Source organism: Fusarium coffeatum (genome assembly GCF_003316985.1).
Source record: "Fusarium coffeatum strain FIESC_28 chromosome Unknown BRIP53273_contig_75, whole genome shotgun sequence".
Lineage (NCBI taxonomy): Eukaryota > Fungi > Ascomycota > Sordariomycetes > Hypocreales > Nectriaceae > Fusarium > Fusarium coffeatum.
In genome coordinates, this window is record NW_022157871.1 from 1 (window position 1) to 19,283 (window position 19,283).

At 48.1% G+C, this 19,283-nt stretch overlaps 7 protein-coding genes across 7 annotated transcripts; 6 read left to right on the forward strand and 1 right to left on the reverse strand.

Moving 5' to 3' along the window:
• Nucleotides 1–3,858: 3,858 nt before the first annotated feature.
• Nucleotides 3,859–6,322, forward strand: FIESC28_03533 (uncharacterized protein; the record flags this gene model as incomplete). The annotated part of the gene is made up of 5 exons (XM_031157682.1): nt 3,859–3,979; nt 4,035–4,168; nt 4,217–4,465; nt 4,519–6,112; nt 6,162–6,322. The coding sequence occupies 5 exons, from the start codon at nt 3,859–3,861 to the stop codon at nt 6,320–6,322; spliced, it is 2,259 nt and encodes a 752-aa protein (XP_031018195.1).
• Nucleotides 6,323–7,481: 1,159 nt separating this feature from the next.
• Nucleotides 7,482–8,703, forward strand: FIESC28_03534 (uncharacterized protein; the record flags this gene model as incomplete). Its single annotated transcript, XM_031157683.1, has 3 exons — nt 7,482–7,580; nt 7,633–8,249; nt 8,316–8,703. 3 exons carry the CDS (start codon nt 7,482–7,484, stop codon nt 8,701–8,703), a joined length of 1,104 nt encoding a protein of 367 aa, XP_031018196.1.
• Nucleotides 8,704–9,447: 744 nt separating this feature from the next.
• On the forward strand, nt 9,448–11,872 carry FIESC28_03535 (uncharacterized protein; the record flags this gene model as incomplete). The annotated part of the gene is made up of 5 exons (XM_031157684.1): nt 9,448–9,745; nt 9,801–10,455; nt 10,503–10,820; nt 10,872–10,935; nt 10,988–11,872. 5 exons carry the CDS (start codon nt 9,448–9,450, stop codon nt 11,870–11,872), a joined length of 2,220 nt encoding a protein of 739 aa, XP_031018197.1.
• A 919-nt stretch (nt 11,873–12,791) lies between these two features.
• On the forward strand, nt 12,792–13,556 carry FIESC28_03536 (uncharacterized protein; the record flags this gene model as incomplete). The annotated part of the gene is made up of 1 exon (XM_031157685.1): nt 12,792–13,556. The coding sequence occupies one exon, from the start codon at nt 12,792–12,794 to the stop codon at nt 13,554–13,556; it is 765 nt and encodes a 254-aa protein (XP_031018198.1).
• Nucleotides 13,557–13,824: 268 nt separating this feature from the next.
• FIESC28_03537 (uncharacterized protein) lies at nt 13,825–14,353 on the reverse strand (the record flags this gene model as incomplete). Its single annotated transcript, XM_031157686.1, has 3 exons — nt 13,825–14,132; nt 14,199–14,248; nt 14,340–14,353. The coding sequence occupies 3 exons, from the start codon at nt 14,351–14,353 to the stop codon at nt 13,825–13,827; spliced, it is 372 nt and encodes a 123-aa protein (XP_031018199.1).
• An 876-nt stretch (nt 14,354–15,229) lies between these two features.
• On the forward strand, nt 15,230–17,901 carry FIESC28_03538 (uncharacterized protein; the record flags this gene model as incomplete). Its single annotated transcript, XM_031157687.1, has 3 exons — nt 15,230–15,295; nt 15,392–17,664; nt 17,724–17,901. 3 exons carry the CDS (start codon nt 15,230–15,232, stop codon nt 17,899–17,901), a joined length of 2,517 nt encoding a protein of 838 aa, XP_031018200.1.
• A 721-nt stretch (nt 17,902–18,622) lies between these two features.
• Nucleotides 18,623–19,131, forward strand: FIESC28_03539 (uncharacterized protein; the record flags this gene model as incomplete). The annotated part of the gene is made up of 4 exons (XM_031157688.1): nt 18,623–18,636; nt 18,709–18,856; nt 18,926–19,028; nt 19,100–19,131. The coding sequence occupies 4 exons, from the start codon at nt 18,623–18,625 to the stop codon at nt 19,129–19,131; spliced, it is 297 nt and encodes a 98-aa protein (XP_031018201.1).
• Between the last annotated feature and the right edge of the window lie 152 nt (nt 19,132–19,283).

Below are 19,283 nucleotides of genomic sequence, written 5' to 3' on the forward strand. Positions count from 1 at the left end.
AAAAAAAAAAAAAAAAAAAGGCACAGCACGCCAGAGACATGGGTCTTGAGTTATCACATCGTGAAGAGAGCAAGGGAATAAGAGAAAGAGAGAGACAAAGTGATGCGAGACATGCGGCGCTTGGAATGTGAGGATAGAATACTACTGTACTGTAATGCTGGGTAATATGGACTGAGGTTAACAAGACAACATGTTGACGGACCAATGAAGATAAACTGAGAACCCTTATTGCTGATAAACATCTGTAAACAGAAAGGGTCTTCAAAAGAGAGAAAGAAACACATTTTTCTTTGCTTTTTTCTTCTCCTTTAGAATAAAAACTGGACTCGAGTTACTATAATTGGGGCTTCAATGGAGCTGGTGTGATTCTCATCATTTCCCCAAGTCTTGTCACTCTCGTGGGTTCATTCTTTTTCTCGCTAAGAGCATCATGACCTCATCTAGTCACACGGGCCTACAGATCATATATTCCTAGCGTCCATGTATTATACGAGGGTCTAGAAAGGTGAGTGCCTATACAGACCTACACTGGGAGTGATGCTCGAGATGGATATCACAAAGAGAAGACTGGCTGGTCTAAGCACCAGGCTATTCACTTGGTACATCACTACCACTACAAACAGAATACAGTCCAATAATAACATCCGTTACTGTATCCGTAGGCAGAGGTTGAATTAATTCTTCCCCCCTCCATCATGGACCTAATCCACAGTGACCCGTCAGTGGATGCATAAGCAGGTGCAGGCACTTTAGTAGAGCCTGAGCCTTGTGCCCTGTCCCTATATCTAACCCGAAACGGATTATGGTCTAATCTACCCCTGGCTTGGCACGCAAGGATGAACGACTGACCCCCTCCCCCTCTTCACTGGTCTTGTCTTGTCTTGTCTTTCCTCGTCTCTTCTCTTCACTCTCAAGACTCTCCTTCTTGCCCCTCGATAACCGCTAAAATAATACCACATAAAACTTATCCAGGCACGAGGACTGTTTTGGCGCCTCCCGTCCCGAGCTCATCTGCGCCCAGTCTCAGCCTCCACAGCCCCTTGTCTGTCGTCTGTCTCTTCTTGGTTTTGAACTCGAAGCTCTGTACCTGTACCTGTCTGTGCTAGGCGCCTCAACCTTCAGCTTGGATATCAACGAGGCCACAGCTTTTTTGGATCGTATAGTGAAAGCAATTAATTAACCTAGCGCTGTGCCCTGAGATCGGACCCTTCAGTTGACCGAGTTCTAAAACAACCGGAGTTTGCTCAGAGTTTTGTTCTTTAGCTGGTCATGCTTGAGGAAAATCCCTAACATGGACCAGGGATCCAGCTATCAAAAACTACTGTACTCTAGAACTACCGCCGGTTTGATAGGCCTCTCTTATGATCATCGCCTCTGATCGGCCAGAACAAGTTTAAGCAACTGTGGCGGTCTGGCGACCGAAACGATGATCAATTCCAATCATTACCCAGAACCTGCTGAGAGTTTGGGTTCAACTTGAAAGGAGACAAGGCGGTTTGTAGTTTGTACAACCAAACTGGGCTACTTCTATCAAAGGAACCCCGCCAACGCCGCCTTTTTGCGACGCCTCCGTTCCACACGGATTCATGAGGCGACTGACTGTTGAGATCTTTTGGAAAGCAGCAAGCGAGCTACAAGTAGACGGAAACTGTGCTTTATTGCCATTATGGTATGGCAGTGCAAAGTCAAAGCGACGTCCGTGGAAGTTGCCATTAGATGGGGTCATTATAATTAAGCGAAAGGGTCTTCGTTGCTCATCTGCAAACCTCCAACGGTCTTGTCAACCGTCGCCGTTGAGGTATTCTATACCTTGCAGTATGCCGTATCATCACCAACAGCGATAGCAGGTTGTTGCTGATCCGTTATGGCCCTGGCCTGGTCACCCCTGTCAGTTCCCGCTGCGATGTGAGAGCCCGCTCTAAAAACGATCATGTTTTTGCATCCACTCTTGTCTATGTACTGCGAGGTTTCGCCCTCTCTGCCCCTGATCCTAGCCAATCTAGGTACGGTATGGAACCCTTCAGTTTGGTCTGGTCTGTTCTGTCCCTAAAACATCTTTCTCCTTCCTTACATGCTGTGCCCTGGAAGTAGCCAGAATTATACCGAATAGCGAGGTCACATATTTGACCAAGGCTGCTGCGGGTGATTGTTATAATAACAGACGGCTATTAAACACCATCACGCGTTAGTTCTGAGGGCATCACCAAAACACAGCTAAACCCCACTAGAGGCAATAGCAGTTGCTCTGGTTGACTTATTAGCTCCGGGGCTACACCCACTACTTTTACTGTACCTATTGCAGCATTCAATGGCTGTCAGGTACCTAAACTCCAGCCACGTTATTCTACGAATCAACTGGACAGTATTCCCACCATCAGACAAAATTGTCCTTTTACTGGGCATCATCCCCCTCAATCACTGTCACTGTTGTCGCAAGCTCTCTCACCTCAGCTCAGGTACCAATCTGTACCGTACCTGCCCAAGATGCTACCTCCATGAAAGTTGGAAGCCCCCCCTTCCTAAGCCCTTTTTCTTGTTTCCTGCCGGTATCCCATGATAGTAGTGCCGGACCCCTGATTCCTGCCTCTTTATGTCTAAAATGTTTGAGGCAGGTACCTTGGTCTATTCGACTGTTGTAAAGCCACCATCGGCTCCCGTTTTCTGTCACGTTTCCGGATAACCTCTTCCATTCTTAACGCTTTCTTCAACAGTGATAAATACTAAACAGCCAATCAGCTACAAACAGATATTTGTTGAATGTGCAGTGATCCTCTCCATATCCTTACATACGCCCGCCAGCCATCGCTTGTTGTTTCGCGTTCGCTGTTACTGTTCGCTCCTCCTCCTATCTTTTTCTCCCCACACACACAGACAAGAAAGAGCCCAAGCCCAAAACCCACAACGCACGTCCCTGCAGCTTCCAACGCCAACGATCCACCGACCGTCCCACGCGCCGTCTCTCCCTCCTGAAGTCCGCGTCTCAGCCGTGCATAAATCTGCCCGAGGATACAGATTGCATCCATGTCTGATACCTTGCAGTCCACTACCTGAACAGCTCCACGACAAGTATCTTCTTAGCTCAGGTACTTGGCCTGTCCGTTGCGTTGCGTTGCCTGTACATGTACAATTCTATCACCGGCCCCCTTCCCCTTCCTACATCTGGCTTGTCTGCCACTATCACTACCACCACCACCGCTACCACCTCCACTTTCGTTATCACCATCAATCCATCCGCTGTCTTTTTGTCCTCCATTTTGCGCTTCTTTCTTCATTGAACATTTGCTGTGCTCCTCGTGAGATCGAGGCTTTTCCCGTTCTTTAGCACTTTGCTTCGCGGCACATCGTCGCCCCCATTGAGTTGCTGTTATCGTTGCTTTTCAACTTCGCTTGTGTCCTCTCCTCCTTTGTCCTCCGATCGACCGTACCCTAATTGCGCGCTTGAACCGCCGCCCACCTCACAACCACCGACGAACCCGACCTCCTTGTCGCCAAATCGATTCTTTTTCGGCTTTTTGATCATACCGCTGCAGTCCAACAACACACAGACAAGCATCGCTGTCTGCCCGCCTGGGCGCTTGCCATCACTCGACGACTTGTTCCACCACCACCGAATTTTATCCCAGCTTATCTTGGTCGGGACAAACTGACACGCTTCTTTCGACTGTCCTGGACAGTTAAAACGTCTTGACTCGGCACGACTGTGATACCACGGTCTATTGGAGTTCAAGGGGCATATGAGCCCAGACCGTTACCCTTTTGAGTTGTAGCAGACACATTATGTCCGTCATGTTGCAAACACCATCTCGAGCTTCTACCGCCTCCTCTTCCTCCTTCCAACCTATATCACGCCAGAACACTATGTCTTCTTACGACGGTTCGCGCTCGGCGCGCCAGTCGAAGCGCTATTCTATGTCGGCACTATACATGTCGATTTCCGCCAACGAAGGAGATCTCCAGATCGAAGATGATCTTGCTAAAGGTAGGTGCTAATCATTTTACACAGCCAGGAACCGAATGATTGACTTCTTTCACAGCACAAAAGGCGTTGCGCGATCTCAAATCGAAAATTTCATCACAGTCCAAGAAGAACTTCGTCCTGGAGAAGGATGTTCGCTACCTGGACTCTCGAATTGCATTGCTTATCCAAAATCGTATGGCTTTGGAGGAGGTACGCTTTACTTGGCCGCTAAACGAACTGGTGCTTACAAACTCCTAGCAAAATGAAGTTGCCAGCCATCTTGAGGATGCTCTTGAGATGCAGCAGGGTGGTTTTCCGAACGACGATAAGACACAAAAATACGGAAACCTTCTCTTTCTTCTGCAATCTGAGCCCAGGCACATCGCTCACCTTTGCAGACTGGTCTCGATGTCCGAGATTGACTCGCTGCTCCAGACAGTCATGTTCACCATCTACGGAAATCAATATGAGAGCCGCGAAGAACACTTGCTCCTCACCATGTTTCAGGTACGTCTTAAGCTTACGATGACACCAGACTTTCGAATTCTTACACATTCTAGTCCGTCTTGACATACCAGTTCGATAACACGCCAGACTACTCATCATTGCTTCGCGCCAACACGCCCGTTTCTCGAATGATGACTACATACACTCGAAGAGGACCTGGTCAAAGTTTCCTGAAGTCGGCACTTGCTGATAGAATCAACGGCTTGATCGAATTGAAAGACCTTGATCTTGAGATCAACCCGCTCAAAGTTTATGAGCGAATGATCGAGCAGATTGAGGAGGACACCGGCCAATTACCTCCCCATCTTCCCAAGGGAATCACGGGCGAGCAAGCTGCCGAGAACCCCCAGGTTCAGGCCATCATCGAGCCCCGCCTGACCATGTTGACCGAGATTGCTAATGGCTTCTTGACGACTATCATTGAGGGCCTCGAGGAAGCACCTTACGGTATTCGTTGGATCTGCAAGCAGATTAGGAGTTTGACCAAGCGCAAGTATCCTGATGCTAATGACCAGGTCATTTGTACTTTGATCGGTGGATTCTTCTTCCTGCGCTTCATCAACCCTGCAATCGTTACCCCGAAGTCGTACATGCTTATCGATGGAACCCCGGCCGAGCGACCTCGACGAACTCTGACCTATATCGCCAAGATGCTGCAGAACCTTGCGAACAAGCCATCGTACGCTAAGGAACCGTACATGGCTAAGCTGCAGCCGTTCATTCACCAGAACAAGGACAGGATCAACAAATTCATGCTTGACCTCTGCGAGGTGCAAGACTTTTACGAAAGTCTTGAAATGGACAATTATGTTGCGCTTTCGAAGAAAGACTTGGAGCTCGAGATCACACTCAACGAAGTTTATGCTATGCACGGGCTGATTGATAAGCACCACAACGAGTTGTGCAAGGATGACAACTCACATCTTGCTATTATTATGTCGGAACTGGGATCTTCGCCTCCTCAGCTCCCACGCAAAGAGAACAGGGTCATCAACCTGCCCTTGTTCAGTCGATGGGAATCAGCGATTGGTGACCTTACGGCAGCGCTGGATATCACTCAGGAGGAAGTCTACTTCATGGAAGCCAAGTCAATCTTCGTCCAGGTCATGCGATCCATTCCATCAACTAGTGGCGTAGCTAGGCGACCTCTACGACTGGAGCGTATCGCCGATGCCGCGGCCACAAACCGCAGTGATGCGGTGATGGTGCGCAAAGGTATTCGTGCCATGGAGCTGCTTTCTCAACTCCAAGAAATGCATGTTATAGACAAGGCCGACCAGTTCAGCCTCCTTCGTGATGAAGTTGAGCAGGAGCTTCAGCATCTTGGCTCTCTCAAGGAAGGTGTGATCACAGAAACTCAGAAGTTGCAGGAGGTCTACAAGACCATCCGGGACCACAACGTTTATCTCAACGGGCAGCTTGAGACTTACAAGAGCTACTTGCATAATGTTCGATCACAAAGTGAGGGTACGAAGAGAAAGCAACAGAAGCAACAAGTTCTTGGTCCATACAAGTTCACCCATCAGCAGCTCGAGAAGGAGGGTGTCATTCAGAAGAGTAATGTTCCCGATAACAGACGTGCGAACATCTACTTCAACTTTACCAGTCCATTGCCAGGAACCTTTGTTATCTCTTTACATTACAAGGGTAAGTCGTCTTCAATCCGATTAGACATGATGATACTAATCTGAGACAGGTCGTAACAGAGGCTTGCTTGAGTTGGATCTCAAGCTGGATGATTTGCTGGAGATGCAAAAGGATAACCAAGACGATCTCGACCTCGAATACGTCCAATTCAACGTGCCCAAGGTGTTGGCTTTGTTGAATAAGCGTTTCGCTCGCAAGAAGGGCTGGTAAATGATCTATGACGACAATACGACTCTCGACCACAAAAACATCTCGACATTTATTGATCCATGTACTACGACCACATCAGACGGAAGGGCTTGGCGTTATGGATACTGATACCACGGAATTTTCTGCTCTCTTGACCCTGGACCACCAAGCTATTTGGAGGGCTTGTTACCATGGTTTTCTTTGCTAGTTTTCATTTGTCTGGTTGTTTTTTGTTGGGCATGAATGTTTACTCCATATCATGTATCGTGGTGGTGGATGTGTAAGACACGGAGCAGGGAGGATTATTCTTTTATATAACGTTTGCTTGTCTCTTGAACAGCGGTATTCTGCTTCGGCTGGTCCGCGGTGGGAGCTTGTATATGGCGCCCGATTGTTTGTGCATGCCAGTAGTTTGCTCAGGAGATGGATTACACCCAGTAGGGGTATGGGAAGACGATCTGCATGGGGTTGAGAGGCCTAAGGCGCTCTGATAATGAACAGAAGGATTTCAATGTTTATAATATGAATTTAGATTATTGTGACATTCCCATCTGCTACTGCACTATGTCTTTAATCATGTTGAAGTTTACTTGCTGTTTTCTTATCACATGTATGAATGGATATGGAAGAATAAATAGATGGAAGAATTAACATTTTGGTACTCCTTAGAGCAAAAAGAAGATTAGTGAGGACTCCCAGGTAGATAAATATGAAAGTACATAGATAATTGTCTCGGGACCTACCTAGGTTAGCAGCTGGTTGGTTTTGAGTGGATGAACCGAGGAACGCAACTGAAGCTGGGGATAGTGGAGACATGGAAGTTAAGGAAGAGGGGCCGCGGTCGCGGGCATGTCGCATGAGCTACGGACAGGGAGGGAGCTACTGGATTCCCCAGGAACCTCGGCATCTCGTCTAACAAGGGCCGAGTGTTTAACTTTAGGTGTAGCTTACCTTACAATACATCTTTACCTCCTTCATTCGTGATACCCTTCTCAACAGAACTTGCCATTTCACAACAGCACAGCTTCATCGCATTCTTGTTCTTGTCATAATCTCCCGACTCGTATACATTCACAGTAAATAAGTTGTGGCTAGAACCATACAGTAATTGCCAACCTATTGAGCACTGAGCCAGCTCTGTATCCTCCAACTGCTTTCATTTGGCCCTACTTCTGCCATCATGGCTGGCAGAATTCGACAACCCGTCGATGAGAAGGCTTTCGAAAAGTTCATCTCTGAGAATGTACCTGACATCAAAACCCCGATTGACCTCAAACAAGTGAGTAGCTGATTATTTCTCTGCGTCGTGTTTGATTCTGACGTCAAAGTAGTTTGGCTTTGGTCAATCCAATCCAACATATCAAATCACCGCTTCTGATGGCCAGCGCTTCGTGATGCGCAAGAAGCCGCCTGGAAAGCTCCTCTCTAAGACAGCTCATAAGGTCGAGCGTGAGTATCGCATCATGCACGCTCTCGAGAACACTGATGTCGCGGTCCCCAAGACTTATTGTTTATGCGAGGACGACTCGGTCATCGGAACACCGTTTTACATCATGGAGTTTCTCGATGGCCGCATCTTTGAGGACTTCACCATGCCTGGTGTAGAGCCTGCTGAACGTGAGGCTATGTGGCGCGATGCTGTGCTAACCCTGGCCCGGTTCCATGCAGTTGATTACAAGAAGGTTGGGCTGGAGAAGTTTGGCAAGCCCTCGGATTTCTATTCTCGACAGATCAATACGTGGGTTACTATTTGCGGAAGTCAAGAGAAAGCTGTCGATATTGAGACTAAGGAACCAGTTGGGAAACTGCCGTACTTTGAAGAAACTGTGCGTTTCTTCAAGAACGAGCGACTGCAGCCCAAGGATCGGGCGACGCTTGTACACGGCGATTACAAGATTGACAACCTGGTGTTTCATAAGACCGAGCCAAGAGTGATTGGAATATTAGAGTATGTGTCTCCTGGCTTTGCTTTCTTTGGCTGTGATATAGGCTGCTAACAACTATTCCCTCACAGTTGGGAGATGGCTACCATCGGACATCCTCTCTCCGACATCTGCAACCTCCTTACCAACTTTTATTCAGCCAAAGCCCCCGGCTCAACTCCATACGACACATCTGGCTTCCTGCCCGGTAGGACACCCGGTCTTCCACAGCCAGAGCAGATTCTGGAGTGGTACACAGGGCAAAGCGGCTACGACGCCCGACCTGAGGTGCCATGGGGCATGTCCTTTAGCATCTGGAAGCTGGCAGGTGTGTGTCAGGGTATCGCGGCTCGTTATGCACTGAGGCAGGCGAGCAGTGAGAAGGCGAGACAGCACGCTGAGACGAGGGGATCTTTGGCCAAATTTGCCTGGCAGTTGGCTAAAGAGGCTGGTGCTGAAGAGACAGCGGCAAAGCTGTAGAATGTCTATTATAGCTTGGAGTTATGTATGAGGTTTGTTTCGGTGTCCCATATGGTTGTCTTGAGTAAATGATTGTACTTCTTTAGCCAGCCATAGGTTATGAAGCCAAAATAAGGTCCCTTGTCGGATACTACGTTTATGCAAATGATTGGGCCAAAGTGTTTCTTTTAAATGCAAGGCGAACAAAAACGAGTGATATTCAATTACTCAATCTCGTTGAAGCTTAGCCACTCCTTTGCCTCTATCTGGGCTATTTTATCTGAAGAGCGGTTGCTTCTGGTTGCTGTTTTGACTTGCAACACCCCAGGATTCAGATCCGAAACAATCCAACGGTACGGGTGTTGAAAGGATGACGTTAGCCTTTGCGAATAATAGATCTTCTGTGACAACACAATCCTTCACCCTTTTCAAGAAAAAACCACTATCAATTTGCTCAATTGATCTCCATCTTGCCTTCACCGCTTGATAGGCACTTACTTATACATGCCCCATAGCGCCTGTCTGCAAGAGTAGAGTCCCATCTTTTAGAGGACTATTCCACGGCAGCAGCGTCTATCTTATCGCTCGCCACGCCAAAAATGGCCAAAACTTGATTCCACTCAAACCTGCGACAACGCGACGGGACTTAATACTCCCTACCCTACCCTATCCTTATCCATTCCATAACTTAGACATCCTTTCACGTCACAATACCTCTATTACTTACTGAACTCCTCTACAATTGCTTAACCTACTGGGCAATTCATGGCTAGCAATACTCGCCGGCGCATCATATTGCCGGACCCCTCAGCAGATGAACGTCGCCCTTTACTGAGTAGGCTCAGTACTGGCGGCCCCACGAACCGCGAGGCCCTGTATAGTTGCATGACAGACCCCCATAGCCATTTGCCCGTGTATACCAACATTCACCGTATCCGTCGCGATATCATCAGCGTTGTTGAGGATTATCTGAGCCTCGCCCAGCTGCAGGACCTGAGAATTAATGTTACAGTTGTCCGGCCCTTGGTTGATAAGTTCTATGGCCTCAACGACATTTCCATCAGTAAGGCCGAGACAAAGAGAGCCAACCTGACTCCTGTACTAACTATATCTCATAGTATACTGCTTGCTGGTCAATCGTGCACAGTTCCTGGATGAGCAGTCTCATTTGAACAACCGCCACAATGTTAACTTCACTCGTGCTACTCTGTGTGAGCTCATCGCTACGCGCATCCTGCGACGCTTTGGTGAAATGCATGACGACGGCCATGATGGCCTCCTACTACTGGCTCACATCCTCGTGGCAGGCTTCGAGCCCTTCCAGAATGCTCCAGACGAGATTCGAGATGAGGCAGAACGGACAACTTCCTGGGTTGATTATAAGACACTGCCCTCTTTAGAGATCGCCATCGTCACAGAGAGCAAGCATTTCCTAAGCTCAGCCACTTGCCAAAAAGTGGTCAATGCCATTTACGAGGGACGCATTGTTTATACTCCTTCGACATTCTGGGACATCATTCCTGATCACTACAAGCTGAAGCCTATTTCCATTTACGACCCTCGCGAGTCACCCCTCCTTAACCAGTATCGTCTAATCGTCCCTCGTACCCGAAATGTCCTCGAGTCTATTCAGTTCGCCGTGTTACTCGCCCTCTATGTCGCCGTCATGGTTCTAAGGAGGAAGAACCGCTATGGGCCAACTGAAGCTGCTTTTTCTATCTTCGCTTTTGGATGGGGATTGGATCAGTTTGCCACTATCTTGGCACATGGATGGTATGTTACAAGCACATCTGTCGTTGTAGGCTACTGACACATCATAGGAACGTATATACCCAAAACCTCTGGTCATTCCTCGATGTGGCTTTTGTCTTTATTTATTGGGCATATCTCATCCTGCGGTTCCTTGGTTGGAAACTGGGCGATGCCAACATGGACGAGCAGGCATTTGATGTGTTGGCGCTCGCAGCTCCCGTATTGGTTCCGCGCCTGGCCTTTAATTTGCTTAGTGACAACCTGGTGTTTTTGTCTCTAAGGTCAATGATGGCAGATTTCTTCTTCCTAACAGCCCTCTCTGCCTGGTGCTTCTTGGGATTTTTGCTATCGCTTCTTTGGCTTGGTGAAGGAGCACACCCTATTCTGTAAGCTTCGTTGTGTCACCCAAGGTGCAACACGATACTGACGCGTACTAGGACAATATCGAAATGGATGATCTACATCTGGTTTGGACTAGATGGCACAGGTATACATCGATCGGTAAGCAATGTGTTATTACTATTGCCAGACTGCGTTCTAACCAATTCCCCAGACCGAGTTTCACTGGCTACTGGGACCTTCTGTTATGGTTGCATTCGCTTTCCTAGGAAATACGCTCTTCCTTACTATTTTGGTCTCTATGCTGTCCAACACCTTCAGTACTATTTCGACCAATGCTATAGCAGAAACCAGCTTCCGACGAGCGGTCCTTACTCTTGAAGGCGTCAAAGCCGACGCTGTATTTGCGTATCAGCCGCCCTTCAACATCCTCGCTGTTTTCCTATTTATACCTCTTAAGTTCGTCGTGAGCCCGCGCTGGTTCCACAAGATCCATGTTACGGCTGTCAAGATCTTGAACTTGCCTCTGCTCCTGATCATCGCTGTTGCCGAACGTCGGATACTTTGGCCTTCTCGATCGATCGAAGATCCTAGCGAGATCAAAGCTCCGCCGCCTACCAAGAGCCAATTCTGGAAGAAATGGCGATTGACGGTCCACCGAGATCTTCGCGCTGTGTTCCAAGTCCCGCCACCTGACACTGTACACGATGATATTGCAGTCGACGATGACCTTACTCACCATCTCATCCGTCGCCAGTTCACACGTGGAGCCACGAATGAGATAGAACCACGAAGTATGGAACCTCAAAGCCGTCCTGATCCTGGAGGCCGACGCCCATCGAGACGAGACTCCATGTTTCCCGGCATTCCGCCACAGAAACTGCGCGGATCGTTCTCTGAAAATGATATGTTTGAGGGAACATCGGATAGAATAGCCAAGATGGAGAAGTCGATACGTCGCATGGAAGCTATGTTATCGCGCTTAGTTCCGTCCGTGGAAGACGCCATCAGTGACGAGGAGCTGGAAGAGAGTGGCACACTTAGAGGGGAAAACACTGCCGAGTCATCGTTTAGGGGCGGGGAAGATCAAGATTCATAGTCGCTGCGCGGATTATGTCTGATACTTTTTAAGAAGAATACGCTTGCAGTGATTGCCTAGTAGGTACTGGATCAATAGGCAGCTTTTGTATTGTATTTGCTTGGTTTTATTTTGACACTGATTCAGTGGCACTGCCAGAAGCAAACTTCCTTTACATCACCAAACAGCAAAACCTTTCTCTCCTAAGAATACCAGAGCACTCACTTTTTGTCTTCACTCAATTTTTCACGGAACTCCCATTCAGCAGCCCAGATTTCATTTCCAATTTGCACCCCCAATATGTGTACAGTCACATACTTCAAGCATAAGAAATGCAAGCACACCTGGGTCGTTCTCACAGAGCCCTGCCAGCCTTACATGGGCCTCAACACCTGCCCAACCTTCTGCGACGGTACAGCCAAAGAGCCGCCCAAGTTCTATAACACAAAAAGTCGACCTTGTCCTCGGTGTCAGCTGCACGGCGTGTATGATCGCAACTTGGTTCGGATGGTGGAAGCTATGGGATGGGGAATCAAATGGGGGGTTGGACCAGGGAGAGACGACTGGGGCTGCGAAATGAAGTGTGTGATTCTTTGAGGGATTGTGGTGATTTGTCTTGTGCGAGGAATTGGTGACATGGCTGTTCTAAGAGGTTTCTTCAGGCCTGGGCATACAAAAACAACACCGACCATGAGCAGCAACTCTCTTTAAAATACCAACCTATGCCAACCAACTGCCATAATACCGATGAATGACAAGTCCTAGAGCTTTTGATTTTGTTCCTCTCTGGTTCTGTTACCACTGATGCATTGGTCTTCTATGCTATATTCTAAATATATCACGTGCCATGTCCACTCAGCGCCATCACAAGTTTTCTTATCGTAAATCAATGAAGTATCACCACAACCACAGTCTTCTTACACAGCGAACACCGTACACAATGCTTCCCACACCAGATACTTCTCACGTCCCATATGAGCGGGTCTACGAACCAGCCGAGGACTCGTATCTCCTTTTGGACACACTCTCGTCCGCTTCTGAGACGGAATATCTACAAAGTGCCTTTCCCAACACTGCACCACTCGTGGTGGAGGTCGGTACAGGCTCAGGGGTTGTCCTCGCCTTCGTCCACGCGCATGCACGGAAACTCTTTGGCACACGACATGTTCTCACAGCTGGCGTTGACATGAATGCCTTTGCGTGTCGTGCGACTGTTGGGACTGTAGCAAAGGCTGAGTCTGATAACCCCGACACTCATGCCTCGTACTTGGGCTCGTGCATGGGAGATCTTACAACCCCGTTGCGTGAAGGCACTATTGATGTTCTCATCTTCAACCCTCCATATGTACCGACACCTGAGATGCCTGCTAGGCCAGAGTCATTTGTTGCAGATGACCTAGGAGTCACCGCAAAACCCTCCTGGGATGACGATTCATACCTCCTGGCTTTGTCATATGCGGGCGGCCTAGATGGGATGGAGACAACAGATAGGCTTATTGAGGCACTGCCACGGACTCTATCCCGCCGTGGTTGTGCGTACTTGCTCCTCTGCGCCCAAAATAAGCCCGATCAAGTCAAGAGTCGCATTGAGAGCTTCGGAACCGAATGGCGAGCTCGCACCGTTGGCACAAGCGGCAAGCAGGCTGGATGGGAGAAATTGCAGATCGTGCGGATTTGGCGAGAGTATGCGAGCGCTGCGGAGTAGGAGAGAAAAAGGAAAATGATGCTGCCATGACTTGAGACTTGCAAGAGCATGTATTCAGATATCTTTGTATACCTACCAAAAGGCGATACCCACTCCAAGAGGATGCAGATTCATACAGTTTTTATGGCTAAACAACCCGAACGCCAAGTTCCATTTAGAAAGTGATATCATCGCGATATCGTATCCACTCCACAGATGATGCGCCTTTGCGCTTCTATCTTCGTCCCCTTTCCCGTCTGGTCTCCGATCTCTTCGTGTCCGGTCCAATCTAAGGTCGTCCACCACGACCACGGCCACCGCCGCGTCCACGTCCTCTAGGTCCGCCTCTGCCTCGGCCTCCTCGTCCGCCACGCTCGGCCTCCTTGCGGGCCTTGTTCTTGGGCTTGGGCGCGTCGTCGATGAGTAGTGTGTCAAGGGGTAGTGAATCGGGGAGAATAAAGTATCGGATTGTAGAGCCTCGGATGTTCATGGTCTCGAGGGAGATGGGCTCCTGGCCCTTAATGGTCATCTTCACAGTACGGAGAGCCGTGTTCATCTGTGGAGAGACGGAAGAGATTGTGCCATGGATGATGGTGCCTGAAAACAAGTTAGCCCGCTACTGCATTCCTCCAAGCTCAAGAAATAAGACGAGAGCTCCCGTACCATTTTTCAACTCAATTGTCACCGTCTCGTTGGCGCATTTCATCAGGAATCTGTGAGAACCAAGTTAGTCCAAGAGCTCCAACTTGAAAATGAAGCTCAGCACAGATCAGGTGCAGCGCATAGAATGGGAATTGTTCGTACCGGACGAGCTTCATATTGGCGATCTAAGCGTAGGAAAGAATATGCGCTTAAACTGATTGTAGTATCTGGTGGTGGTGAAGTAGGAGTTTATTAGGCGCGTCGTCGTGAAATTGATTCGGCGTGAGGCTGAGAGGCTGCTACCACGACTGCCTGAACTGTCGGTCGGAAAAATCGAGGCGGAGCTTCTACCTCTGGCACGTGATCTGCAATAGCTCTGATGTTGACTCCAGTACAGTATGACAGCCAAAGTTTGGAGGTGGATTTAGGACATGGGAACGATAATTAACCAAGGGAAAAATGTTGATTCGACCACATAAAGGAACATCAGAGGGTTTTGCCAATAAGATCATTTATCTACCATTTTTAGTATTGAATTCCAATCTATATCTAAATCTATGGTTCGCAAATACAAGTCAACGTTGCACATGCCTCCACAATTGTTTTGATCGTGACCCATTGAGGCAAAGATCGATTATCGATAACAGGACCCGCCGTTCGTTCAAAGCCTTAGCGATTGGGGACTAGAAGACCATATAAATTGCAGCCTCGCCAACTTGAGTATGTCATCATTAACAGCTCGCCTCTTGCTTGTACCCCGGGGTCTTCCTCGTTCCCTTTGTTATTGACCGGATGCTCGGGGTCGGATTTCTAAGTTCTTTCCTCCAAAACCTTTTGTTTGCCTATTCACTATAATTCACCGCGCACCCCGCCTTGGAAGCTGCCGCCTGCTGGCTCTCACTACCCCACCATCTTTCGCCTCGGGATCAAGTGGAAGCTCATCGGAGCTCTTCCCTTTCGACACTACCATTCTGTATCCTATACAGCAACTGTCGGCATCGTGTATTTTCTCGACTGGGGCGACATCGCCAGGTTGTAATTAAGAGGCAAACATGATTTCGGGGCGAGGAACAGCTGGCGCTCGGGGTAGGATTCGCCCCCCTCGTCGCATTGTGCGCGTAAGTATGAACCCAGAGCAAGAGCTTCATGACCAACATCACAACAAGTAGCTTGTACCCTGGCTTAAGATCGCAAACTAACAAATATATGTATAGCCAAGCGAGGCTGGCGAAGGCTCCGACTTTGAAGCGTGCTGGAAAATGCTTAAAGAAGCACTCAACGACATCCACATGAAAAACTGCAGTCGGCTATCTTTCGAAGAACTCTACCGAGCAGCGTATAAAATCGTTCTTAAGAAGAAGGGAGAGGTTCTGTACGAGAGAGTCAAGACTTTCGAGGAGCAGTGGTTTGCCGAACATGTTATTCCCCGAATCCGAGAGTTGTTCAGTAAAAGTCTGATCAATATTGGAGGCGAACGAACCTCGGCGACATCGGTCAACGAAAGACGACAGACTGGGGAACGGTTTCTCACGGGCATACGCGATCGATGGGAAGACCACAACATGTCCATGAACATGACGGCAGATATACTAATGTACCTGGATCGTGGCTATACCCAGCTCGAGGCACAACGAGTCCCTATTTTCGCCACCACTATCGCGCTTTTCCGAGAGCATATTCTACGATCATCTTTGAACACCAACACCAAAGACAAGGTCGTCGATATTCTGATATCGGTCTTGCTTGACCAGATTGACATGGAGCGCGAAGGAGACATCGTCGACAGAAACCTTATTCGAAGCTGCACCCGTATGCTTAGTAGCCTTTACGAGACCGAAGACGAGAAAGACAGTGACAAACTCTACACCACAGTTTTCGAACCCCGTTTCCTTGAGCATAGCAGAGTCTATTATGCTGCTGAGTGCGAGAAACTGCTACGCGAAGCAGACGCCGGAGCTTGGCTGCGGCACACTCAAATGAGACTAAACCAGGAAATTGATCGCTGTCGAACCACGATAGAGATGGAGACGTTGCAAAGAGTCACATCGACCATCGATGAAGAATTGATAACCAAGCACTTGGGTGAATTTCTGGCTCTGGAAGGAAGTGGATTGAAGTGGATGATCGACAACGACAAGACCGAAGAGCTCTCTATTCTCTACAAACTCATTTCTAGAGTGGACTCTACAAAGGAAGCGCTCAGAGTTATTTTGCAACGTCGCGTGGTTGAGCTTGGACTCGAAATCGAAAAGGTCCTGAAGAACACTGATTTCTCGACCGGCCAAGGCGAGGGCGATGAAGGAGGTGAGGGCGAAAAGACAAAGACACTAAACCCTGCTGCTCAGCAGACTGCGGCTGCAATCAAATGGGTGGATGATGTACTTCGCCTCAAGGACAAGTTTGATAATCTTTGGACTACTTGCTTCCAGGATGATCTTATTATTCAAAGCGCTCTCACCAAGAGCTTTTCCGACTTCATCAATCTGTTCAACCGGAGCTCTGAATATGTGTCACTGTTTATTGATGATAACCTCAAAAGAGGTATCAAGGGCAAGACAGAAGCAGAGGTGGATACTGTTTTGGAGAAGGCCATCGTCTTAATCCGGTATCTCCAAGATAGAGACTTGTTTCAGACATATTATCAGAGACACCTGGCCAGACGACTCCTTCATGGCAAGTCTGAAAGCCACGATGTTGAAAAGCAAATCATCTCTCGAATGAAGCAAGAACTTGGACAGCAGTTCACTAGCAAGTTTGAAGGCATGTTCAGAGATCTGGTCACGTCTACGGAGCTGACTGCTGGCTACCGTGACCACATCCGTGATGTTGGAGACGGTAGTAAGACTACGGACCTCAATATCAATGTTCTTACCACGAACTATTGGCCGCCTGAGGTCATGGGTCGTTCTTCGCAGATTGGCGAGGGTTCTCGTGTTACGTGCACATACCCGCCTGAATTGCAACGACTGCAGGCGAGCTTCGAGCAATTCTATCTGACGAACCGTAACGGACGTAAACTTACCTGGATCGGCACAACTGGTAGTTCTGACATCAAATGTACTTTCCCGGCCATCCCTGGAAAGTCTGGCACGCTATCGCGAGAGCGGAGATATGAAATCAATGTGCCGACGTTTGCCATGGTTGTCCTGCTCCTCTTCAACGATTTGGAAGATGGCGAATCATTAACATTTGAGGAGATTCAAGCCAAGACCAACATCTCGAACCAGGATCTTATGAGGACTTTGACCGCGATTGCGGTAGCTCCCAAATCTCGCGTTTTGCTCAAGGATCCGGCCAATAAATCGGTAAAACCTGGTGACAAGTTTACTTTCAACGCATCTTTCCAAAGCAAGACTATTCGCATCAAAGCGCCCATTATCAACGCGGTGTCAAAGGTAGAAGACACGACGGAGAGAAAGACCACCGAGGAGAAGAACAATCAAACCCGGGCTCACATTGTTGATGCAGCGATTGTGAGGATCATGAAGTATGTATCGCTTGTTCTTATTCTGCCGCTTGTTCTCAGACACTAACGAGCTCTTGCAGGTCTCGGAAGGAACTTCCACATTCTCAGTTAACTAGCGAAGTTCTCTCTCAACTCTCGGGTCGCTTCAAACCTGAAGTGTCGCTTATTAAAAAGCGAATCGAAGATCTTATCGCTAGAGAATACCTCGAGCGTCCGGATGAAGATGGCTCACCCTCTTTGTATCGTTACGTAGCATAGAGCATACAGACCACCATCGCATAATCACACGAATCATGAAATAAAGAAGTTGGTATTTACCGGACTTGCGCGGCGTTGGGACTGCAAAACACTGCTTTTCGTCTGCAGAATATGGGTGTCAATGAAGATGTTTGCTCAACTCCAGCGGTATTGGAAAGGGTTTCGAGGAAAGGAATAGGAATCACAGGGATTTATATACGCCATTGATAACACGCAAACAGAGCAATTAGAGCGTGAAAGACCATGATCAATCTAAATAGGCATTGTTGCATTTTCCCTTCCTGTACAGTTTCTGCCATTGCGTATAATAGTGTTGAGCCAGCCTAAATGTTCGTGAAAGGTCTCGTTCACGGATGACGAACCAGGAAGACAACTCCCACACTGGAGAAAACTTATACTTGAGAAGATAAGAAAATTTTCTAAATTTGAGATATATTTGCACTTCAATAATGATATTGATGTCTTACAACTGCGTCGAGGGCGTCGTTCTAAAGATGCCATGATTAGTCACGTGACCGTATTCTACACAGCGCCTCACCTGCAGCCGCTATCATGATGGAGATCTTGCACCACCAACGATCTAAACCGCCTCTCCCGAAGAATACCCCCATTAATTATCGAGAGGTCTCCTCCTTTCACTTTCGCTATACCATAAGGGACATCAGACGACGTTTACCCTATCTAAGACAAGAGACGCGAGCGTGAAAGAGTCACCGACACGATGCTCTTCTTCAGGTACCTACACACACTCACCCATGTACCATGCCGCACCCCACGTTCCTCAAGCTAACACTCTTTCTCGCACAGCTTTTTCAAGACCCTGATTGACCATGAGGTCACTGTAGAGCTCAAGAACGATATTCAACTCAAGGGTATCCTTAAGAGTGTGGATCAGTACCTCAACATCAAGCTCGATGACATTCAGGTTGTGGAGGAGCTTAAGTACCCTCATCTCGTACGTAACGTAACCTAAAGAGAATTTCTTTACTAGCGATTGGTACAGATTAACTGACTGGTTTTGTAGAGCTCCGTTAAGAATGTCTTCATTCGAGGCTCAGTCGTGAGATACGTTCACCTTCCTGGTGCGTCCGTCGACACCCAGCTGCTGGAAGACGCCACCCGAAGAGGTAAGTTTTTCTTGTTCCTTTTTTTTCTGACTTCTCGCAAAGTTATCGAGCTAATATTTGGTGTTTTACAGAAGCGGCTGCTCAGCAAGCCAAAGCGAAATGAGTGGTTCAAATGAATGGATGAGAGGAAGAGCGAATTAAGTAGGAATTGACTTCTAGATGTCAACTGCATTAGAAACGAGATGGCAAAAAAGGAAGGACTCATGAGGCGTTGGCTCCTGATATGGATAATGAAATGCTGTTCTTTTCCTCTTC